Below are 26,906 nucleotides of genomic sequence, written 5' to 3' on the forward strand. Positions count from 1 at the left end.
ATAAATGTAAAATATTTTACATTAGTAGTTGCTTTTTTGGTTTAAAAGTAGATTCTATAATCTACCCTTTTGTCCTATGATATGTATATCCCCTATTATTCTTTTCAAAACAAGGACCCTGAATCTAAACTCCTTTGTTCAGCGTTTTCCTGACCATTACCAGTAACAACTTGTAGCCAACCCCCCTAAACAATAACAAATATCCATAACCCACTGAATGACCAAAACCCACCACTCTACCTTTTGGGAATGTGGTCATTGTGTTCTTAAATTTATTTTCTGCTGTCTGGGGGTGATGGCATCTTTAGGGGATCCTAAAAAGAGAAATTTGGGTTAATTGTCAAGTCCTGAGACAGGTAGCTGTATCATTTGTTGTCCAGTCTCTGTGTAATGGGAAAGTGCAGGGCTTGTCTCAAATCCTGAATTGAGTAGTCTGTGAAGCTGGATCACCTCAGCTAGACAGCTTGACATTGTCCTGAGCAGTTTGTAGTCCAAAGCTGATCTTTAGGTGGTGTTTTCAACTCAGTAGAGTTATCATAGTCCCTGTAGAATCATCATTGTGGGGTCCCATTATCCTTTTGGAGACTTCAAAGGTAATGATTCACTCCAGAAAACTGATAAAGATTCAAACCCAAAATCAAGTACAGAAAGCTAGATGAAGTCTTTTTTTCTAGAAATAATTAGTGCTCTATAGGAACATTAATATCATGACAAAAAGTTTAATATATATATTACACATATATTTATCAATATATATATAGTGATCCTATAAATTTTGAAATAATATTCATACCTTAAGAAAAGTTTCAGCTGGGCGGTGAGGGCACATGCCTTTAATTCCAGCACTTGGGAGACAGAGACAGGTGGATCTCTGTGAGTTCGAGGCCAGCCTGGGCTACAGAGTGAGGTCAAGGAAAGACACAAGGCTATCAGAAAAACTCTGTCTTGAAAACAAAAGAAAAAGCAAAGAAAAGCTTCAAGGAGTCAAAATAAAACCAAGGATCATGAGTTTAGTAGTAATAGTGATAGTTCCTTAACTATAGTTTTTCATCTAGCACCTATCAGCTTATACTTAATATTTATTTTCTATCAATATACTAATACTGAATATTTTTTATTTTGCTTTTCTCCATATGTCAAAATTACCAAAAATAACTATTAGGAAGGAGTTCACCTTATTTTATTCCATTTACCTGTATCCATGAAAATACTAAATCCAATGCTATTCACAATTATTTCAGATGTGACTCCTGAACTTATTAGGCTATTTTGTTTACCTGCTTGCATATTTCATTTTTATTTTCTTTAATCAACCCATGTGGAAAATTAGAAAATTCATAATTTAAAACAAGCATAATGTTTTCTTGTGAAGCCTACGATATGAGGTATGTCTAATTCATACTTCCAGATGCCAATTTGTAGGAAAATTAGAAGAAACTATGAAGGTTGTTAAATACTAAATATAAAACAAAATAAGTTCTTTTCATTTTATATTAAATTTTAGTAAGATGCAAAGTTCCATTAATATAATATTTATAGAGTTGGCTTAGAAATAGTTTTGTTTTAAGTAAAAAGTATAGTATGGATTGATGTGGCTGGAAGTTTTCTTGTGTGCCGCCCAGTCCAAAGCCACTCAGACCATTTAGAAATCTGTCTACAGGTTGAATTGCCTGGCAGTAGAGGCATATACCTTTAATTACAGCAGATGGGCAGGAGAAGCTAGTGGATCTCTGTGACTTCAAGGCCAGCCTGATCTACAGAGTGGGTTCCACAACAGTCAGGGCTACACAGAGAAACCCAGTCTTGAAAAACAAACAAACAAAAGTTTAAATTGAGTTATATTATACCTGAAGCATTATTTTTGCTACAAAATGATTATTGGCTTCTTTACTCGCTGTCATTGTATGGAGAGCTGGCTTGTTTCGATATTTTAAATATGCCTTATTGAATATTTTGTCCCGATTAAATTACAAAAATAATAATAAAAATTTAGCTTTTTAAGTTGCAGAATTTCTAAAGTGAATGCATTTTTTTGGGGGGAAGAGGAGGAGTCAAGAGAGGGTTTCTTATTGACATTTTGGTACCTGTCCTGGATCTCTCTGTTGACCAGGCTTGCCTTGAACTCACAGAGATCCACCTGGCTCTGACTCCCAAGTGCTGGAATGAAAGGCGTGTACCACCACTGCCTGGCAGGTGAATGTATTCTTAACGATATTGGATTACAAGTATGATTCAAAATGAATATTTTAAAGGCAACAATTACATTGTTCATATTTCCCAAGGGAGCAATATTATTTCATTCTTAAAGCAAGGGCAAATATTCTGAATGCTCTTGTAAATAATAGTACTTATGTGCATAAGACGTAAATAAAATCCTACTCAGTCATTAGAAGTTCAGTACAGTCAGCAATATATGACGTGGCCTGATGTACATCAAATCAATGATTACTTTGGAAAATACATAGAAATCGAATAGAGAAGAAATTGTTATAATTAAGCAAGTGAGTGTTGAAGGTGAAAAATGAAAACATTTGACTTATTATGTGAATCATGTTAGTGTAGAAGGTGTGTGTGTTTAACTGAATGTCAGATTAGAGAAACTAAATTCAATCAATCTTTCTTATGAATGGGAGTCTTCAGCCTGGAATGATTGTGGACCATTGAGAATTTGCTTACAAATTATATGTTCTTGCATTACATAACCTACTCCAAATGGCACTTGGTGATACCAAGAGATAAATATTTCTCTCCCAATGCTTGCCTTGTGACTGTTAGTCTTGATGCAAATTGTGGAATTTTCCTCCAAAATGTAGATGTGAAATTGCACTAATTAGTCACTTGGCCAGTTGTATGTGCCATAGAATTATATTGTTAGTATTGAAGAAAGTAAACTTGATTTTTCATTTCAAGATATAATACATCCTATTTGGCAGGAATTGAAATAAATTATTTTAATACTGTAATCATGGCAATTATTGGGGCATCTCTCCCCACAACCATTAGCTCAGACAAATTTTGTGCATCTTGGTTTATTAAAATATTTATACTATTTAGAATATACTTTTAAAATATAATTGTGGAAAAATGGAAAATTCTTCAATCATCTGGGCCTAGAGAGCAGGAATCAAATTTTAACATTTCCCTTACAGGATTCCCTGTGACTTTTATCTATGAGAAGAATAGTATTGTTTACCATTTCTTCAAACTTAAGGATTTTGTATAAGAAAGTAGAATTTTGACACAAAAAGGTGTTGATAATATACTAAATAAAGATTATTGTTTTGGTTTGAATGTGTATGATTGGTTTTTCTACTTGCATGTCTGTACATTGTATTAATGCATGTTGCCAACAGAGGCTACAGGATTCAATGGGACAGGAAGTACAGATGTTTGTGATCCATCATGTAAGTATTAGGAATAACTTCTGAGCCATCTCTCCAGCTCCCATTGAGGAGTTCTTTCTTGAATTCACTAGTTGTGATCACTTAATTCTTGCCATATTATCTGAGGACTTGATTTAAAGTAATTTTGTTAGTAATTTCATCATAACATCTGAAAAATCTACCCCATATGCTTTCCATTAGTCCCCATTCTCTGAAGTGATTCATACAGTGTTTTAAAGACAAGCTCTCTCATCATTGACCTAGACCTCTTCAAGTCAGGTAGGCTGGCTGGCCAGGAAACCCAAAGATTTGCTTGTCTCCACATCCTCAGTGCACACTACAATGTCTAGCTCTTTCAGTTGGGTTCTGGAAATCAAACTCAGGTGCTGATGCTTTCAGGGCCACCATTATCTTCATAGCTTATGTCTGAAATGAATTAGGAATTAGAAATTGATTTGGCTCCTTAAGTATGGCAAAATAATCCCATATAACAGCTGGAGTGGCCCTCTCCACAACTACAGGTCTTGCAGCATGGCATCATCCAAGAATCAGAGAACTCAACAAAAACTACAGTGGGCAGTAACCTTCAAGATACAATCCCCAGGGACTAACTTCCTTTAGCTTGGCTCATGCTTCTAAAGATTGAACAGCCTCCAGAACCAATAGCACCAGGCAGGGACAAAGTGCTAGAACATCTGAGCCTTCAATTCACATTTTACATTCAAATAATCACTTTAAAATATATGAAAATTAGGTTAAAATTAAAGGAGAAATACAGAGTTTAGGAAGTGTTAATATTTTTCTATACCAAGTACTAGTTATTATATAATTATATTTAAAATTTCTTTTTGAAATTATTTCTGCTCCTAAGAATTTTTTCAGGTAAAGGGGTAGCATTCTCATGCAAAAGTCATGCTTTGGTGTAATCATGGATGTCTGATGAAGATTGCTAATTAATATCAGTAAGAAATGTACCAAATTTGAGCTTATAGATCCTTTTTGGAATTAACACAATTACCATTGTATTAACTCTAATAAGAGATATTTGCTTAAAGCAGCAAGATTTAAATGTTTTAGCAATTTAATTTCTAAATCCCTTTGAAATCTTATTTTCAAGATCTGTAAAATTGAAGGGTGCTTTATCAAAGACTTATTTCATCATGGCCCTGTTTCAGAATTATACAAAGGCTGTTGGTTTACCCTAGTTTGCAATATTTCTGTAAATTTATGGATATTTTACACTATAACTCTCAACATTTAGACCCGATAGCTTCTATTATATAATTCTGTGCATTTATTTTCCAAGGCAGTGTAAGCCTCACAGGTAAACACTCCTAAGAGTGTCCCTTTTCTGCACTCAGCTTGACGTCTGATTTTTATTTCCTAATTACTTCCTGACTTACTACAGTCTCAGATATTTGAAATTCATTTGGTTTTCACCAGTTTCTAGGTTTCATTACAAATGAGTTACTGGGTTTATTCTGCTTAGAAAGTGGCATCTGTTATAAAAAAGAAAGTGATATTAGGGCAGAGATTACAGAGGCCACTCTTGCTACCCAATCTCAATACCTATGGAGTACTGTCTAGTTCTCACATGTAACTCAGCATCTCATTATACTGTGTTAAAACATGTAGTTAGATCTTAACTAGTGTACTGACTGGCTTTATGTGTCAACTTGACACAAGCTAGAGTCATCAGAAAGAAAAGAGCCTCAGATGAGGTAATGCCTGGGTGAGATCCACCTGTAAGGTATTTTTTCATTTAGTGATCATTGAGGGAGGGCCCAGCTCATGATGGGTGGTGCCATGCTTGGGCTGCTAGTTCTGGGCTCTATAGGAAGGTGGGCTGAGTGGACCTGGCAAAGTAATTTAGTAAGCAGCACTCCTCCATGGCCTCTGCATCAGCTCCTGCCTCCAGGATCCTGCCCTGTTTGAGTTCCAGTCCTTCAGTGATGAACAACAATGCTAAAGTGTAAGCCAAATAAACCAATTCCTTGCTTTTTGGTCATGATGTTTTGTAACAGCACTAGAAACCCTAACTAAGACAACTAGCAAAGCATTGTGTTGGAGATCTTTTCTAGTTGTGCACTGTTTCTAAACATTATGTAACATAACATTCATCTATATAAAACCAAAGAAGCTCATGCTGGTAGTAATTTTAACATTTGTAAGGTATATTGACAGAAACTGAGTACAGAGCATATGTATATACTCAGTTCATAGTCACATATATTGTCCTTATTCACAGGTGTATATTCCCATAAAACTATTATCTTTGAAGTAGCTACCAAGGTCACTGACTTGAAAACCAATTAAAAACAAAGGAAGGGGGCAGATGACATGATTTTTTGATATACTATATGTACACATACAGTCCTGGCTAATACTAGCAGCATCCTTTCCAAGATGGGCTCTTCCAATTTTTCAGAGGTTTGTGTCAAGCATCTTTATGGCCCTCACCTCTCACATGCATTATTAAGTCCTCAGAATTCACAAGGAAGCTGATATGGCTAATATTTATTTTATGTTATTGGAACTGTCACAATGACTATGTAAAATAAAGGCTGTCATGACATTTGCGGTTTCCCAAGGAAGTGAGCACGGGTTCTTTGTCTTTCCTGAAGAAATCTTCTCAAATAATGAAACACCTGAGAAAGCAGATATCTCAACACTGAGATGCAAATTTTATTACTGATCTACTCAACGTATGATTCTAAATGTTGATTTAGTTGTAATAAGTTAAATGCCAATGAGTTGACCATTCACAACATAAATATACCAGTGTTCGCCAAGAGCATGTACATTCCGAGATAGTTATATCAAAGCAAAGTGTGCAGAAAAATTGCAAGCACCAAGCAGTTACCTACACTGTGAGTGATTGCAGGAAACAAATTCTTACCTGTTACATGTGATCACAGTACAAAATTAATCTTCCCAACAGAATATGTCTTAAAAAGCCATCATAGTTTGTGGCACGTTAGAAAATATCAATGGTTTCCCTCAGACTACAGAACAGACAATTGTTGAATGAAGCAAAATATATTCATGCCTCGTGTGTGTGTGTGTGTGTGTGTGTGTGTGTGTGTGTGTGTGTTTGTGTGTGTGTTTGTGTTAGAAGGCTTTCTCTGAATGTGAATTCTAAATAAAAGTTTTTTAGTTATAAAAATATTTTACCAAGCATAAAGTTCATATTTGATGTATTAGTTTAAAATTAGAAGACATAGAAAGCTGAAAAGAAGGCTAAATATTTTCTCAATAGTTAATGGCCTATTTATTTTTTCACCATATATGATTATTGAAAAATTTTCAATTTCATAAGGCTACCACAGATTATAGGGATAAAGTTATATTAAACTATCTTCTACCAGTTTATAGAAGATTATATTTAAAAATTGCTGAGTGTGTACATGCATGAGCCTGTGACTACATAATTATTGACAAAAAGAAAATATAATATCTAAGAATTATTTTTGAAATGTTAGTTTGTAACTAAAAGCAAACAAAATTTAAATAACTAGAAATGAAATATTGCCAAGTATTTGTATCTAAACTCAAGTGTTACCTATTACTTCATTGCTGTTTAGTACCTAAGGGATTTGGAAATTGCTTCTGCCACCTGCATTCACTTGTAAGCTTTTTGATTGTTTTAGTGTTGAGAAAATGTTATTTGTAAGGTCTTTTAAAAAGAGACAGTTAGAGGTTTGAAAAGTAAGTAGGTAACTTTGGTATCCTGACTTATATTCTAATGATGTTATAATTTCTTCAAAAAATAATGTCAATAAGTAAATCTAGGAATTCAGAGGCATCAGATTCCTTTCCTTTGTGTGTGTGTGTGTGTGTGTGTGTGTGTGTGTGTGTGTGTGTGTGTGTGTGTGTTATGCATTTCCTCATGTGTGTGAAACCATTTCTATGTTACAGTGAGCATGCATGTATTCACAAAGACATGTGGAGGTCACAGGTTGACAATGGAGTGTTCCTCAAACTCCCCCTATTTTATTTATTCAGGAAGGTCTCTCACTGATCTTGGAGCATGCCAGCTATTTCTATTATTGTAGCTGGTCAGCTTGCCCCAGTGATCCACTGGCTCTGACTCAGAAAGCTAGGATTAATGAGGGCCACCACACCTGCTGGACTTATCCATTGGCACTGAGCATTAAAGCTGGTCTTCACTCTTGCAAAACAAGTGCTTTATTCACCAAACAACCACATTTACTTCCCAGCATTTCTTTTTCTGATCACGTTAAATGTCTTTCTAACATACTGTTTTGCAAAGGTGATAACAAACACACATTGATGTTGGAAGAAAGATGGAAGAATGCTTTGAAATAAAAGCGTTAAACTATGAATAGAAAATTTTTTAAAAATAAGTCTTTTTTCATAAAGATGAAATATGTTTATTCTCCAAATTTTCAAGATTATCAGTCATTAATTAAAAACCACACTATACTTATTAAAGACAAATAAAAACAATTAAAAAGAAAAAGACATAAATACCTAAATTCAAGAATCCATAGCATAAGAAAGTTCATTTGTAAATAGCTATGCTGAGTGAGATCCATATGCTTGTTTTGCTATAGAGTTAGAAATAATGAAGAAGCAAGAAATATTCCTAAAATCACTGCGATTCACAAAGGATACTTTTGTATCAGACACTCCACATATAAAACTGTTGAGTATGTAACATTTTTTTCAGTATACGGTAACATTTGAAAAATAAATAAGTAGTATATAGAGTTTTCAATTTACGGTAACATTTGAAAAATAAATAAGTAGTATATAGAGAGCAAAAAGCCACCGAAAATGTTAGTTTGTGATGCTATGCAGGTACCCATTGCTCCTAGTTATACAGATTGCTTAGAAAAAGTGAATGATGTCAAGAAATAAAATTTGGCCCATGTGAGTATGTGTTACTCAAATGTATAGATGCAGATGCATTGCTGATGTGATGTGTGCATGTGTGTATTTGTAGGTGTGCTTATGTTTGAGAGACAGTGGTACAAATAAGCATAAATATATGGTTATACAAGGTACGAATGCCATTCAACTTGGAGTCTTGGTACTTGATAATGAATTATTATAAGTATTTGAAGTGGGAGAAGAAAGGATAAATTAATTACCATATCCTTTGTCTTGTGTGTTCACATTTTTAGAAATAAGAAGACTACTTTGTTCATTTTTAAAGTGCTATCGATTTCACTATTTTTGTTCAGAACTTTTAGTAGCTCTTGCTTCCCCGATGGTCTTTTTACCACTTTGCATTGTGTAACCAAAAATAAGACTGAGCATCTGCTGAGCAGCAGAAGAGAGTTTTGGATGTTGTTCTTGTTGTTGATGATGATGATGTTGTTGATGATTTCTGAGACAGAGTAATCCAGGCTGTTCTGCTGCTCACTTTCATTGAGGATTGATTGCCTTCAGCACCTGACCATTTGTTCCCTACTTCTCACATGCTAGGATTATAGACTTCCTCCACCTGGCCATGTGGTTTTGATTTTTAGATACCAGGGTTTACTCTGCAGCCAAGCTGGCGTGGAAGTCACTGTGTAGCTGACTTGCCTAAGTATAGGCAAGGTAGCAGATTAAACTGGCCAATCAGTTTCTCAACTGTTTTGAGGTGAAGAGGTAAAAGATACAAAAGAGAAGAAATGAGAAAGGATAAGCTGACAAATGGGAAGAATGCTCACATCTTCCTGTGAGTGCATGAGGATTTTCTGAGAATTCCAAGTGCCATCTCTTTTTTTATTTGTGTGGTTTCTTCTAGTTATCACTATGGCAACTGCTAACTACTCGAACACTTGAAGGTGTACTATTTATCATTCAGAGGAAGTTATAATGAAGTTAGAGGTTCTCTGCCAGTCCCTCTGACAGCTGTCTTAGATACTGCAAGTTAAATAACCAGAAGAAGAAATTTGGATCTACAGACATAAGAGATATGCAATATTAGAGCTGAGTAGAAGTTTAGCCATGTCATACAGGCACTAATCAGGGTAACAAAACCTAAGAATAATTTCCTCAAATAAATACTGATAAGACTATACTATAGTATTTTCTCTGCTGTTTATTATACTGTTTAAGTATAAACATATATATTTTTAGTATGATGTGCAGGTGAATGTACCTAAAGTACATACATACACCCATAATCTCTAATCTATGCTCAAAAAACAAAGCAGGCCAAAAAAGTCAAAAGACCACAACTGAAGAGTGACATGTTGCTCCTTTATAGATGTGTGTTGCTACTATAATGCAGTGAATCATGGTGCTATTTACTGAGATTTAAAATCTTACAGGAGTCATCAAGACTGCCCTTCCAAACATGGATAGAGAGGCTAAAGACCAGTATTTGCTTGTCATTCAGGCAAAGGATATGGTTGGTCAAAATGGCGGACTGTCTGGAACCACTTCAGTCACCGTGACCCTAACTGATGTCAATGATAACCCACCTCGCTTTCCACGACGTAAGTTATTCAATGTGATTACTGCCTGTAAGAAACATCTTTACAATTCCTTTCAAATATTACTTTTCTTTCTTATTTATTCTTCACTAATATATTGCATCCAACCCGAGTTTTGCCTCCTTCCTCTCCTCCTAGTCTGTCCCCTGACACCTCCTCTCTCCAGCAGATCCATTCCTCCTCCTTTCCCTTGTAGAAAACAGAGGCCCTCCAAGGGATATCAATCAAACATGGCATGTGAAGTTACAATCAGACTAGGGACAAACCCTCATATTAAGGCTGAGCAAGGCAACCCAGTAGTAGGAAAAGAGTCCCAAGAGTAGGCAAAAGACTCAGATGAATTTCTTCCAAATTTGTATTTTATCAAAGGCCTAATTTGAGCTCAGACTATGTAGTAGCAAGGCTAGTAGGGAGATGATATCACATCTTCATATTTCTCTTTAAATACAACACAATCTGCCTTGAAATTATACTTTAAATTGTGTATAAGTGTTAATTAAAATTGTATATTTATACTTACCAAGGTTTTTTTTTATTTTAATTCATACTGTTTCTACAGTTGCTGTCAATTACAAACATTACTTCTCTGTTCTAAACACAAAAGTTTTGCTTTGCTTTTAAGGGTTTAAAATACTAGTGCTTTATTTTTAAAGTAAGTTTCATTATAACTATTAACATTTTAAGTGCAACAAATTAATGATATGCATCATACTATAATCATATGTTCATTTTAAGCTTTTTGACCAGATCATATACACTGAGCATTCCTTTCACAGTTATACCATATTCCTCTCATGCAAAATTAAATGTCTAAAAATAATGCCATCTAAAACATCAGAAATATAACCTCAGATGAGCTTCTGTCCTAAGTGGTTTTTTGGCTTATCCAGAAATAAGGAGCAAAATGAAAATAAAAACCTGTGTTGTCAAGGAAGCTGTGTCTTGTTTACAAAATCATTTTGTCCTACGCTTATTTTGTAACGTGAGATTCCTTTAGAATGTTAAAGAAAACTTCTTTCTTTCTTCTTTCTTCTCTCTTTCTTTCTTTCTTTCTTTCTTTCTTTCTTTCTTTCTTTCTTTCTTTCTTTCTTTCTTTCTTTTATAACTGCATCACATATATAATTTACCTTGATGATATTCTCCATTATCACCAACTCTTATTCCCTTCTCTCTTCCTCAGAACCTCCTTCTTCCCAATGAGTCCTCCACATTTTGTTTGTTGGTGGCCCACTGCATTTACTTTGCATTGCCGGAATGAGCTTGGGCAAATGGGCAGATCATAACTAATACAAGGTTATCTTGAACTTGACCACTTTAAGGAAAGGAGCTCCTTTTCCCCAGAGTCCATAAACTACCATTTTCCTAAAACTCACAGGTTAGGAGGTCTGTCTGCAATGTCTCTAAAATGGTTATCCAGTAGAAGCAAGAAACTCAATTCTATACTGAGAGAGAAATAAACAATATGAAACAACCATTGTGAGCTACTGTGCAAAGTCTTATTCTTTTTTTCAATCAATTAATATGTTTGGATATTTTGTATATTTCAATACTTGTTTGATTTTACAAGAATCATAATGGTGCTTCCAGAAAACATAAAAAGATACATTTTTAGTTACACACACACATACGCGCACACACACACACACACACACACACACACACACTCCTTTCCTTTGTGGTTTTTCTGGCTTATCATGGGAAGACGGAAAGAGCTTTAGAAACTAATTCTATTGTTATCTTAGTTTCCTTGTAAAAAGGCTGCTTTCTCTAAAGCTGGTGAAGAGATGATATTGTCACTTTCAGGATCTGTGCTTCTCCCAATTTCCTCACATGGAGCCCAGGTTTTCTAGTCTCAGAGCCTTTCCTGGATTCTAAAGTGAGGAAACCCAAATACTTTTCATTTTTTCCCATTTCTCTACAAATTATTTAACTACTGTATCTTGAAATATTTGAATTTTACTAAGGACACATCTGTGTGTGTGAGGAACCCATTGAAAATGATACAGATATGTTGCAATCATTATAAAATTGTAGTATTCAGTATTCTAGAAATTACAGTCCAAAATGACAGTGCACCCTTACCTTTCTAGATTCCTCTTAAAGACAGTCTGTCCCTTTTATATGCCCAACTCCAAATGCATCATGGCTTTACAATTAATGCAGAATGAAATAAGGTCAAGGGGCAAGAAAAATAAATGATTAGAAGAAATTGTTGGGGATCATATTCCTCAACCAACTTCAACATCAGCTCTTCAATATACTATTTTAGCTGGAAAAGGGTGAAAGGGATTAATACAGCAGTGAAATAAAAGGTTGTATGGGTCATTTCTCTTTTTCTTTTTTTCAGCCCTTTAAAAATAATATTACTTATTCATTTGCACTGTTATGTCCAAAATCACGGCTATAGAAATCACAAATTCACCTCTTCTCTCTAAAAGAATATTAACATTTTACAAACAGACTTATATTACCGTCCCCACAGCTGCTTGTCCAGTTTTGTGGAAGTTTCTTTGTAAAAGATACTAAGTAAATTCCAGCACTAACTTATCAGAAATATTAGTCATGCCTTTGGACATTTGAAGCACCAGGTGTTTTGTTGTTTAACATTATTGTGGTGGTTAATTTTATCTAAACGGCACCATAAGTTTAATCATTATACTTTAATTATTAGTTTAGTTTCATTGCTTTAGGAAGCACATTTATCCCTAATAGATATACATCTAATCTGAATTTCTTCAGTAATCTGTTTCTGTCACTTGTCATTGCTGAAACATCAATCTCAAATTTCTTGAGGCTTCAGGAAACTTATCATTCATTTTATATTGTCTTAGCTTTTCTTTCTTTGGAAAACAGAACAATAATATATTATGAAAAATCAGTAGTTCTTGGAAGTGGGTGATTACAAATTTCTGTTCATTGTTTACTTTGACATTTCACAGGATCTTACCAGTATAATGTTCCAGAATCTTTGCCTGTGGCATCAGTCGTGGCCAGAATTAAAGCTGCTGATGCAGATATAGGAGTTAATGCAGAAATGGAATACAAAATAGTGGATGGTGATGGATTGGGTATTTTCAAGATATCTGCTGACAAAGACACACAGGAAGGAATCATTACAATACAAAAGGTAATATTTCCATGGTTATTTTAATTCTTTAAGGGTGATGTCATGGACTATCACGCTACAGGGTCTGCTTTGATGGAATAATGTACCAGACACACTCAATGTCATAGAGAACCATTCCTATTTAAATTTATTATAGGATAACCTATGTATTTATATTTATTTCTCAAATTCTTATAGGAATTTGAATGGCATTTTCAATATCACCTCTCAATTCTATTCACCTCTTAAAATCATTACTATTATCCAAGGCCCTGTAACAATTTGACCACTGTCTAGTATGTACATTTGAATACTCACAAAGAGAGAAATGCTTCTTTCTTGAATATTACAGTAATGGGGCCTTAAATTCAACCCAAAGCCATTTCATTCAAGACAAACAGTATTTGCTTCACATATGAAAACAATATACATACAATTAGAAGAAGCAAAGTGAGGAAGTCTTGCTGCATTAGCAATTACTTTGTTTAAAAATATATAATAATTATGACTTGAGGAATTTATAGTAAAAGACCATGACTACCTTTAAATTCTATTGTAATCTTTTACACAAAAAGCTAGATAAAAGAGCAGTATGGCCGGGCAGTGGTGGCGCACACCTTTAATCTCAGTACTCAGAAGGCAGTGGCAGGCGGATCTCTGTGAGTTCCAGCCTGGGCTACAGAGTGAGTTCCAGAAAAGGCTCCAAAGCCACACACAGAAACCCTGTATCAAAAAAATCAAAAATCAAATAGCAGTATAATAAAAAATATTATTTCTTTATTTTGGCATATTTAAATTGCTCCCATCCATCACTGATTAAGTATGGGTACTTATAACCTTATCCTTTCTTCAGTGTTGATCTTAGAACTTTGGAAAATTTTAGCAAAAAGAAAATTAACAGAGTTGATTGCAAAATAAGAAAATAGTAAAATATCAAATTCATGAAATGTTAAAAGTTTGTGGACTCCCAATCTTCCTCAAATTGGGATGTCTATAAGGCTAAAAATCCAGGTGCATAACTCTGTAATTAATATTTAGTGATAATTAACACAGCAATAAAGAAATTTATAGTTTAATTGTTATATTAAGACATATGTTTGATTTCAGGCCAATGTGCAAAACATTTCTGTAATTATTTCCAGTGGACAGATGCTATTTTAACTCTCCATATAACCATCTTTGTGCAACAGTTTTAATAAGTAGGATAGGCTAACTATTAGTAAAATGTTTTGCTTTGTTGTCTAAAATAAAAGGAATGCAATAAGGTACACATCTGCTCAGAGATTTCATATAAAAAAATTTGAAAACATACTGAAAGTATTTTTATTCATTACATGAATATGTTTTATAGCTGTTAATGGACATGCTTTAAATAATTGAAATTATATTTAGTATAAGATATTGAAGTCAATAATAGAAAACTTAAAGGTTATACTTAGTTTTCTATTTATTTTACTAAATATGTGTTTGTGCTGGTATGCAGTAACAGTGTGTGGGCCTTATGTGGTAATATGTGGAGATTAGAAAACAACTTTCAAGATTAGTTTTCTCTTTCCACTTTGTGGAATCAAACCCAGTTCCTCAGGTTGGTAGTGGAAGCCTGTACCCTCTGAGCAATCGTACTGGCCCCAATTCTCAATTTTTAAATATTAAAATAATTTCTATAATTAAAAAATATTAAAAGTGCATAGAAGAACTAGAGGAAACCATTAATGAACTGAGCCAGTGAAATGAACTTCAAAGGGAAACAGACTCTAACTTAGACATATATAAACAGCACACAAATAAACTTCCATTGTATGTGGCTATCAATATCTATCAGAACAATATACTTATTTATTAATTAATTAATAAATAATTATAATTAATAAATATACTTACTTGCATATTCTTCCCAGATCTTTCCATCAACATTGTGAAGCTATTATTTATTTCAGCTAAAATATGAGAAAATTATTAAATGTCTCACAATGGATGAAATGGTTATGTAACAAATTGTAGACATGATGACATTTCTTTATCATATTAAGCAGTTTGAAAATCCTTAAAGAAAAAAAAACTGAAAACAAAAGTATTATTTAATTTTTCTGAGCCTTGCTGTAATTTTATGACAATTATATTTATATAGAATGAAATCTTATGAAATAATTGTCAAATAATTAATGTATACTATACATTTTTACTCTAGTGAAAAAATTCTGAAATATATTCATGCACTTAATATTCAACTCTTTTGCTTAGAAAAACTGATATAGGTGCAGAAATAACTCATGAAAATTATATTTAATGGGTTTAATCTTATTTTGTTGATAGAGCATTAATAAGTACTAAAAAGGTATATTCTTCTGTCTAATCAATTAAAATTGTAAAATATTTCAGTTCCTTCTAAATTTACACTAATGTTTTAATTTATGATGATGGAGAAATTCTCTACTCAGACAAATGAATCTGAAAGATCACCTTCATCTAATTATTATTCAATAATTTATCATTGCAATATCAATTTAATATTATATGAAAAGCTACCTAATTATCTTATATTTGTATCTGGATAAATATGAGATTAAAGTTATTGATAATTAAAATCAAATTTTTTCTCTAGCAGTTTCTAATGTATGAATAATATAATAATCATTCTTATATAATGTCAACAACTATTTTTAAAACTGCTGAACACACATAGTATACAAAAGTACCATACAAGACAATGTCTTTAATGTCCCAAATATTGAGTCTTTAGTATGGCAAAAAATAATGACTGAAGGAAAAAGAAAAGTACAATGAAAATAAGCCATTTCATTATTGTAATGCCATAGCATAACTAGGCAGAAAACTTTACTGTGAAATAAAAAATTATTTAGTTTGACATCTTATGTATGGAAAATCAAATTCTGCTAATCAAATATCAACATAATATATTTAAATTAAAAAATATACCAGGCTGGGCTGTGGTGGCGCATGCCTTTAATTCCAGCACTCGGGAGGCAGAGGCACGCGGATCTCTGGGAGTTCAAGGCCAGCCTGGTCTCCAAAGCGAGTTCCAGGAAAGGCACAAAGCGACACAGAGAAACTCTGTCTTGAAAAAACAAAATAAATAAATAAATAAATAAAAATAAAAAATATACTAAGAACACTCAGCTGTGGAATCCTAACCTGATTTTCTGTACTGATCTAAACCTACTAGGATAAACTTTTATTTAAACAGAAGTCTTAACTGGGGAGTCAACAATAGTAAATTAGTCTTAATCAGGCTTCATAAATTTACTTTACTTCATTAAAGAGACAGATTGATATGCTTTCTATATTTTATCTTAATTTAGAAGATATAGTCAACACAGTGATCAGAGCTATTAAATTCTAAAAGGTCGCCAGTCTAGGTCAACAAATAGCATGACCCACACAGGGTGTCTCTACCAAATGTTAATGTTATTAGCTTATAATCATAGAATAGATTCTTATTAAGAGAGGATACCAGAATCTTTGTCACTTGAAATAGTAATTTTTAAAGAACCAATGGTACCTATAAATTATATAAATATCTACACAAAACCAATTAAAAGCACAATCTAAGGTTTTTTGTGAAAGGTAAGTATCTCAAGCATTAAAAAAATGATGCTTCACACTTACTTAGTTTCTACTCTTCATGTTGTTTACTAAGAGACACTGATTTTGTTGTTGTATATCAATCTAATTATTATTTCTAAAATTCTTCACTCTGAAACACCTTTCTAAAATTATGACTAACTTAGATAAACAAGGTGAATAATTACCATATTTAAAATAATTATTTTGAAGGTATTAACTTACTTAAAATAATTTATGATTTAAATAAGAATTCATTAAATTACTGAAAAATACCTAATTACATTTTTTTTGGTCAAACTAATTAATACAGTGGTCCATAAAGTGGCCTCATTTGTTCTTTCCTTCTTTAAACATTAACAAAAGGAGGCAAATTTTCTTATATATCTAATTTCTTTACAAGAAAGGAAATGAACATTGGTGTGAATACTCATGTCTCCCAAATGAAGGGAATTACTTTACAAACTCAGATGCTCCAATTTAGTAAATATTCCAAGTTCTAAATTGTATTGACCTAAAAGATTGTGGTCATTATCCAAAGCTTGGGAGAAGGTCTAAGAACATTGAAAATGGTACTCAATTGATTACTTTGAGCAAAACTAACATCAATTTTGAATGAAATCTAAAGAAGTAGCTGGACCCCATAATACGTTAAAAAAAAAAAAAAGACCCATTGTTCAAACATTCTTGAGACTGAAATGAAATGCTCATGAATTTGAGGCCACCATGGACTGCAAAGCTAGTCCCCTCCCCAATTTCTCTGTAATAGTTACATTTCCCTTTTCTGTAATAAAAAAAAAAATACCCTGGTAAAAACAAATTAAGAAAAAGGGAGTTTATTTTTCTTCATAGGGTGTGGTCCATCATGGTTGCAGGAGCTTGAGGAATTTGTTCACATAGAATACAGGAATCAGGGAGTAATGACTGCTAGTACTTATGAGAAATGCATGGAGTCTGCTTTTAGGGTAAAGGAATATACTAAGAAGGCTCACTACAGAACAGGAGATTTATTGTAGGGTCCTGGAAGGCTGAGGTACAGTGCCACGCTGTTCTTCTGCCCGAGTCCATCCCAGCATCTAAGCCCACGAGGGAGAGAAGAGAGAGGCATATGTGCATCTCAGGTCCTAAGGCTAGCCCTGAGGTCATGCCCACGGGGCAGGTACTTCATTGTCATAGGTAGGTAAGACACTTACCTACTACATCTCTAGGAATGGTGCTTCAAGGTCACAGATAAGACAGATATCCACTACAAGTACTCTTTGACTCAATCTGAGACACCAGCTGATGGAACAAGGCCACCCAGAGTTAAGGTGGGTTTTCCAACTCAATGGCCCCAATCTTCATAGGCTAACTTATCTAGCTCACCCCTCACAAGCATACTCATAATCTTATCTCATATAATTCTAGATTTTGTCAGGTTGACAATTAACCATCCCTTATCAACTTGATACTCTAACATGTCATATTTAAGTCATAACTATCTGTCTTAATAGGCTCATGGCTATTTCATGTTATAAAATACATTCAGTCCAACATCAATAGTCTCCATAGTCTTTTAGATTCCCAAGATAGTTTAAATAAAGTCCAGTTCACTTCTCAAACTAAAGGCAATATCCAAAATGTGAGCTTCTATATAATAAAACAACAATAATAATTAATTACATAGTTCTGCTATCCAATGGTGTAAGAATAAAAAAAAACTATTTAAAAAAAGAATGAATGGGAATATAACAAGGAAAGAACCAATAATAGCAATAATTAAATCCAGCAGGGAAATTGCAAAATCCTGAAGCTCCATGTCAGGAATCTAGGACTTGATTTAGACTAATGTATGATCTAAATCTAAAGATGTGGTTTAGATAGCCACATCTTTGAATCACAGCTGCCCACAGCACATAGCCTCTCTCTTCATCTAAATCCAATTCATGTTTGTAGTGTTCCTGGTATTCCTAATATCCCGGGGTCTCCATTGCAACTTAGTCCTCACTTCACAGATTCACTATGGGCCCTTTAAATGCTTCCTTGTCAAGTTACTGACAGTATAGTAAATTCCCTGGCCCATATACTCCATGACCCTCTAAATCTTGAATGTTCCATGCCTGAAAAACCAGTACTACATGGTCAACAATGACAGTTAGGGATGGATCCTGGATCTTAGACTAGAGTGGCTGCAACTTCCTTGCTAATCTTTGGGGTATCCTTACCTAAAAAGTTGCTCTCCATTAAGGAGGTACCCTTTTGGCATTCACAGTTTAGACTCTTCCATTCAAATGTACTTGTGTTTTCACAAATTGGAGCTTTAGATGAGAGAGTTCTTTTCCTCTGGACACCTGTCCTACTGCCCTATGTAGAACAGGAGGTCCACCTCTAAAAGTTACAAACTTTCTTGGGTTTTCCCTTTTTGTTGCTCTTTGCCCTGTAGAACCTGATAAGAGTGATAAGTAACATCAGTGCTACGAAATGAACACTTTGCTGCCTTTGTATTTCCTCAGACAAATACACTTTACAATTTAAACTCACTGACATTCTCAGAGAAAAGAAAGAATGCAGCTAAACTCTTAATAATCTCTAAACCATTTTTCTCTCGAGTTCTCTTTCCCCTGAAGGCCCTACAGTCCACATATCTCTTGACAGTCTGGTTTTCCAATACTAGATTAAAATAGCCCATTAAGCTCTGTTTACAACATCTTATAAAATTTCTAGCCCAAATTTCCTAATGCTTCTTCATGCCTCCCACTTTGTGGTAGGAACCTGCTCTGATGGCTCTTTTCCTCCTTACTGATAAAAAACAATGTACAAAAACAATTCAAGAAAGAAGACTTTGCCCCCAGTTTGAGTGTGGTCTATTATGGAAGAAAGTCATAGAGACAGGACTTGGGACTGCTTCTCACAGTTGTCCTCAATCAGGAGGTAGATGAAGATCAGAGGTAGAGAGCTGGTGCTAAACTCATTTTCTTTTTATATAATCCAGAATTCCAAGCCCATGGAATGGTGTCACCCACAGTTGAGACTGACATACCCCATTCAATAAATGCATATAAAATTTCCCTCACACACATGTACAGAGACTTTTCTCTAAAGTGATTGAGGATCCAATCTAGATGGTCATTGATACAAACAATCACATTTTCCTCAATATGAAAAATAAAAGATCATCACTACCACAAACTAAAATTCAATACTTGGACAGTGAATGAATTGCTCTTTTCCTCAGGTAGAGTTGTAAAAGCAGGACCTCCTTGCAACAGTTATCATTCAAAGATTTCTCTATAGGAAATGATGTGTCATATTCAGGGACCTGGGATCAGGCTATTTACTTGGATAAAATGTGGGAAGTAGTATAGACAATGGTAGAGTCCAAGAGAGATGAAAGATTGGCTGCTAAAGTTCCCTTCAGTGGTCTGCACTTGGTGAACATAGAAAAATGTGCTCATTGGCATAGAGAAACAATGGGATGCAAATAGTAAATATTATAAGGTACGTTTCTTCCAGCTTCAACTGAATAAATTGTGGAGAGAGAATGTAAATCTTTGCTACTTTCATCTGAGCCTTATATTAGTGTAATGATTCTAATTCATTGCAAACACTCATTCTTTTCTAAATACTAGTTATAATGAGGATCTATGTCTTTGATATTGTCTCTTTCTGTCATACTTTTTCTTTTTTACTTCTTTGCTTTCTTGTCTGTTATTCTTATATTCTTACTCTTTCAAGTTTATAGACTTGCATTCATTTAAGTTTTTTCTTTTCTTGTTTTTGACCTTTGCTGATCCAGAACAGCTTGATGATCATGGCTTCAGTCCTAAATGATTTTAGTGGTTGATCAGACAAAGAACATTTTGTACCTGCTCAAATCCTAAATCATTACTTTTAAAATAATTGTTGTTCCAGAATCAATAAAAGTTGTCTCTATGGTTTCAACTAGTTTTGAAATAGTTTAATTTGTGCTTGTTTAATAAGGCATTTTAATAACTAATTTAATAGAAACAGTGAAATGCTCATTATGATAGAGTGTAGGAATTAGATACCTTACATTTTTATACTTTATACTTCTAAAAAATTGTTCATTTAGTAGCATCACTTAAGAGTAATGAGATTTCCAATAGTGACAGCTAATAAAATTACACTAACATCAATAGCTTTACTATACTCACATTATCGAAATGCTTGTGTGATCGTCTAGCCATCATGCTTACCTGAAAGGCAAATTTGTGAGAATTGTGTGTAGACTCTCAATCCCTCTCTTTCACATTTCTAGACTCCCCAAACAAGTGCCACAGTACCCTTAGGCATCTTGGAATGACCTTCAAACCCAGAGTTTTGAAGCCAATGAAATCTATATTTACTTTCTTCACCTCAGAAGAGATTCTTGGCTGATATTTTGTACCTGAAGTTGTGCTGGAGTAACCACAGAATTCAAATTTCTATTCTTTAGAATTCATATATCTGGCTAATATCTAATTGTGTAATCAAAATGAGGGATTTTCATTTTCATTATGTTGCCAAGACCTCGGTGAGCCAAGGCCCATATAAACATTTCCAGAGACCCTGCACAACCTATGAAATTTTCTGGGCACTGAATGGCACATCTAATTTCCATGCTTTCTTGTGCCAAAACCTTGTGGCATTGTTTGTGAAATCTGAAGGGCCTTTTCTTATTCATATTCTAAGTATAACTGAGCAATCCTGAAATAAAAGCATTGAACTCTCCTTTTTTCTTGCTGTGAATACTTAAAAAATTCCTAAGACAAACAATAAAACACTATGGACAGTTCACAAAAAATTCCATTTGTGAGTAAATTTTCCATTTCGTCCTAGATACAAGAAAATGTTTACAACCAGATTGTCAATTCACTGGCAAGATTTCAGATAAAGACATGTTTATTTATTTCTTCTATTCATTCCAAATATGTAAATAGTCTCTCACATTTTGATAAGTGCTCCAGTGTCCAATTAGTTATTATAGTTTGATTATAAATTTTATCTGGAGTGTATTCTTTATGATCATCTGAATGCATTCTTTTCTGATTCATAGCATAATTGAACTTAACTTCATATCCTTTTCATTATCTATATAGTCTCAATGTAGTCTCACATAGCAATGTTTATTGCAATTTGAGTAATTTGTTGTCACTTGTCTTAACATTTGCATATTTTAGAGTTAAGATGGAGTGAACTCAGGAACAAGGAGAAACAGGAAAATTGAACCTTTACAAATTGTGAGAGAGAATTGTGAAAGACTACTTTCAGTTATGAAATTATTGCATGAATGTCTTTACAGAAAATGCTTAAGAGATCAGCAGTACAATATCCATAAGACTTGGTGTGTGCTTAAGTACTTACACTATTTCCAAAATTTAAGCACAGCTTCTGTGAATAATGAATAGAATGATTATGTTGTAAAAAGATGAAAATGATGATAAAATAACAGTGTTAGACATTTAGAGCAATGCATAGGCTAATCTGTGGCCATTAATGAACACTTTCATGATACTATTTATAATGAGTCAGATAGGGATTTGGGATTCACACAATTTCAAGATAAAGATTATCCCATCTGAGTGAAACTGAATTTTTCACTCTACCTAAAGTACATTTCTATACCTTAATTTACAATGTAAGAACTTCAGTCTTTTATAAATTTCCTTAGAGATGTGTGCTTCAGTTTTCAATATAAACCTCAGCTGGGATTAGATATGGAAGTTTCTTTTATAAAATGTATTATTGTAGTTATAAGGTAGTAAAAACCGTGCATTTTCAAACTGTATTTCCTTTGAAGGCTAACTACTTCCAGCCTCTGCCCCACAAATGGCTTGTCACAGTGTCCAGACAATATGTTCATGTTGCATCAGGACAACACTATCTACACAGTCTCCTCATATCCACAACTGGAAGGGAGGGAATGAAGCCAAAATTGTAGAGCATAACTGTAGAATTTTTGGTAATTGTGCTGTCTTCTCTCTTCTGCGAGGAAGAAAGAGATAGAATGTGTGCTGTTCATTCAACCTTTGGCTCATATGCACAGAACTGTCACATCTAGAGTTTACTTTCCTGTGTACAAATGTGTATGTTGCCTAATACATGAAACAGTGAGGTATTCATTCCCAAAGGCAAGTTTGAATTTCACTACTTCTTAGATTCTTGCTGAGGCTGCATGGAGAACACAATAGAGTTTCAGGTGTTTTTGTTTTTCTTTTTTCACTCAAATTTTTCTTCATAGATTTGATTTAATTAGCTAAGTTGCAAACAAGTTTTCTCATGTTGTAGTAAAAGTAGTTTTTTATTTTAGGCTGTGAATAAAGGATACACTTGGGGTTTTTATGAGAACAAGATAGGATGAGTCAATACAAACCCTATGAGTGATTATTTAGATGGATCTCAAACAATATATACATGTACATATGCAGATGTAACATCTACTCCATCAATAAGGAATCAGCATTCTTTGATGAAAGTTGATATTAATCTAGATGCCAATACATGGTAAATTTGTGAAAGACACTAAGACTTTTTCCTTAGATGTTTTTTCCTTTGGTTTTGACAGTTACTACCACAGTTATTTCAGAATGTGTGTGTGTGTGTATGTGTGTGTGTGTGTGTGTGTGTGTGTGTGTGTGTGTAAAAGAGAGAGAGAGAAATATTTTTCAATAAGTCATGAAATTTATAAGGCAAAAAATATTAATCATAAAAATGAAAATATTTCCTTACTTTCTGTCTTTTAAGATGACATGTTGATTTCTAAATGAGTTTTACTGGCCAATTCCAATAAAGTCATTTTAAATGCTGGAGAGGATATGGGGCTAGGGGAACTCTCGTCCACTGCTGGTGGGAATGCAAGCTTGTACAACCACTTTGGAAATCAATATGGCGCTTTCTTAGAAAATTGGGAGTCAATCTCCCCCAAAACCCAGCTATACCACTCTTGAGCATATACCCAAGAAATGCTAAATCATACCACAAGAGCACTTGCTCAGCTATGTTCATATCAGCATTGTTTGTAATAGCCAAAACCTGGAAACAACCTAGATGCCCTTCAACTGAAGAATGGATAAATAAAATGTGGTACATATACACAATGGGATACTACTCAGCAGAGAAAAACAATGACATCATGAGGTTTGCAGGCAAATGGATGGAACTAGAAAAAAAAATCATCCTGAGTGAGGTAACCCAGACTCAGAAAGATAAACATGGTATATACTCACTCATAGGAGGATACTAGATGTGGAACAAGGATGACTGGACTGCTACTCACATCACCAGGGAGGCTACCTGGAAAACAGAACCCCAAGAAAGACACGGGGATCACACAATGATGGAGAAATGGATGAGATCTACATGAACAGCCTGGACATGAGTGGGATAATGAAGAGTGAGGGTCGAGGGAAAGAAAGCTTGGGGGATTGGGAGATCCCAGCTGGATCAAGAACAGAGAGGGAGAAGAAAGAATAGGAGACCATGGTAAATGAAGACCACATGAGAATAGGAAGAAGCGAAGTGCTAGAGAGGCCCACAGAAATCCACAAAGATACCCCCACAATAGACCGCTGGCAATGGTCGAGAGACAGCCAGAACTGACTCTGGTGATGGGATGGCCAAACACCCTAATTGTTGTGCTAGAAACCCCATCCAAGGACTGAGGGATCTGGATGCAGAGATCCATGGCTAGGCCCCGGGTGGAGCTCCGGGAGTCTTATTAGTGAGAAAGAGGAGGGTTTATATGAGCAAGAATTGTTGAAACCAAGGTTGGATAAAGCACAGGGACAAATAATCAAACGAATGGAAACTCATGAACTATGAACCAATGGCTGAGGGGCCCCCAACTGGATCAACTGAGTCAGTTGATTGGCTTGATCTGTTTGGGAGGCATCCAGGCAGTGGGATCAGGTCCTGTGCTCATTGCATGAGTTGGCTGTTTGAAACCTGGGGCTTATGCAGGGTCACTTGGCTTGGCCTGGGAGGAGGGGACTGGACCTTCCTGGACTGAGTCTACCAGGTTGATCTCAGTCCTTTGGGGAGGCTTTTCCCTGGAGGAGGTGAGAATGGGGGTTGGACTGGGGGGAAGGGGAGAAGGGAAGGAGGGGGGAGAACAAGGGAATTCGTGGCTGATATGTAGAATTGAATTGTATTGTAAAATAAAATAAAATAGATTCCACAGGATTAAATCATTATATGATATACACAACGGTCAAAGGGAACATTTAAAAGCAACAACAGTGACTAATAGATGGATATTTTTGTTGTTCCTTTAGGATTGGGTTATACAAACTAGCCATATACCTAGGAATGTCCTTTATGACATGCTTGTTGAATAGCAGTAAATATTATTGGGTCATGAGCAAGGTTTGATGCTCAAGAACATAAAGCAGGATAGATGTTTAAAGGAACAAGCTGTGTCCCTGTACATGCAATAAATTTACAGTGTGGTTGAGTACACTTGCAAAATGTGAATGTATGATAAGGATACAAGAATGATAGACATTGCTTGTTAAAACAGCAACAACAAAAAAAACCAAAAGAGATCAGAAAAAGACTCAGAGAAGCAAATTGTTTTATTCTTCCAGAATGGAGACATTTAAATTATTTTCCTGCTTGTCTTAGATGAGCTCAAAGACTCAGCATCAGCCACATGAGGTGAAGTAAGTTAGTTCTACCTCTGTGGAGCAGGCTTGTGACTGGGAAGAAGAAAAGAGTTGTAGCCAGAAGTTTCTCTTGTCCTGCCAGGCCCACAGTAAGGACAAATCTCTCTCACCTGCGTCCCACAGCCACATAGGACAAATCTCTCTCACCTGCGTCCCACAGCCACATAGTACCAAGTAAACACACAGAGGCTTATATTATTTCCAAACTATATGGCTTATGTGTCAGGCCTCTTATTAGGTACCTCTTACAACTTAACCCATTTCTATTGATCTTTATACTGCCACATGATTGTGGATATTATGGTCTGCTGGCATCTTGTTGCTCCTTGGGCAGCAGGCTGGTGTCTCCTCACTCTCCTTTCTTCTCCTTTCTCTCCAGTTGGAATGTAATGCCTAACCTTATTCTGCCTCACAATTGGCCAAACAGCTTTATTTATCAACCAATCAGAGCAACACCTATTCACAGCAAAGAGGGGTTGAGTGTGTGCTTCTTATTAGAAGGCCATTATCCTTAATTTATGCCAGGAACACTAAGAACAGACATTACTGAGGTCTCTTCACACTCACATCCCAAGTAATATCGGTTCATTACCAACACATTATTAAGGTAATAACTAGTAAAATTCTGGATTCTTCAACTATGCATTGGGTTTTGATGTAAGTATTTCCTTCCCTTTCCTGCTTTCTTCTTCCTCTTTTGCTCTCTATCCTCTGCCCCTTCCGTTATCATGAGGTGAGCAGCTACATACTACTCTGCATTTCTCTCTGATATGATTGTCTGCTTCACTACCAGCCCACAGCAATGGAATCTTGTAAACATGAATTCATATTTCTGAAATCCTGGAAAAATTAAATTTTTACTTGTGTTATTTTCTCAAGCATTTTCTTACAGTAACAGAAAACAAACTCATTTTATCTTTTATTTGTTTGGTTTGGTTTGTTTTATAAAAAATAGACTATTTCATATAAAATATTCTGATTATGGTTCACCCCCTGCAACTCCTCTTTTATTTAATGGAAACTGCAGCTTCTATGAAGGAATGCAACTCAGTTAGGAACTTGAATTTCAACTCCTGGTACCAAAACTACTAAATAATAAATTCATATTTTTTAAACATGAAATTTGTATATTTTTGCTATCATATCTGTAGGAAAATAATGGAGAAGACAAGGTTGAGCATTTCTATGGGAATGAAAACAAATCTAGATGAAAAAATATAAAGGAGAAGGAGACACATTCATTAAAACCCTTGTAGACTTAGCCAGGCATTCTGTACTTAAAGTTGACATATAATGCCAGTGGGCACTGGTGAAAAGGAGTATCATTTTGTTTCTCTTAAGTTTATAGTGCTTATTCAACTTTTTTATACCTTCTGAAAATCTCTCTCTCTCTCTCTCTCTCTCTCTCTCTCTCTCTCTCTCTCTCTCTCTCTCTCCCTCTCTCTCTCTCTCTCTTCCCCAGTGTGTGTGTGTGTGTGTGTGTGTGTGTGTGTGTGTGTGTGTGTGGTGTGTGTGTGTGTGTGTGTGTGTGTATGTATGTTTTGCTTTTGACTCACTCTTAAATACTTAAACTTTATTTTGGTGTATTTCCCATAAGTTGTTTTACCTTAGATATTTTAGTTTATTTACGAATCAAAGTATCTCTATGGTATCCAAGATAGTGGTCATCTACTGTAGATATCTATGGTTACTATTTTATTATCCTGTCTTAAAACTACTATGATGGACATGAAAAAGT

General features: G+C 34.7%; 1 protein-coding gene across 1 annotated transcript in view; it reads left to right on the forward strand.

Annotated features, from left to right (window-relative positions):
- The window catches only part of Cdh7 (cadherin 7), a 146,883-nt gene that overhangs the window by 59,749 nt on the left and 60,228 nt on the right, over positions 1 to 26,906 (forward strand). Inside the window, 2 exon segments of the mRNA XM_028859029.1 lie at positions 9,674 to 9,841; positions 12,778 to 12,965. Of these exon segments, the coding sequence (XP_028714862.1) occupies positions 9,674 to 9,841; positions 12,778 to 12,965 (356 nt within the window).

The sequence above is a fragment of the Peromyscus leucopus genome, chromosome 15, assembly GCF_004664715.2.
Source record: "Peromyscus leucopus breed LL Stock chromosome 15, UCI_PerLeu_2.1, whole genome shotgun sequence".
Classification (NCBI taxonomy): domain Eukaryota; kingdom Metazoa; phylum Chordata; class Mammalia; order Rodentia; family Cricetidae; genus Peromyscus; species Peromyscus leucopus.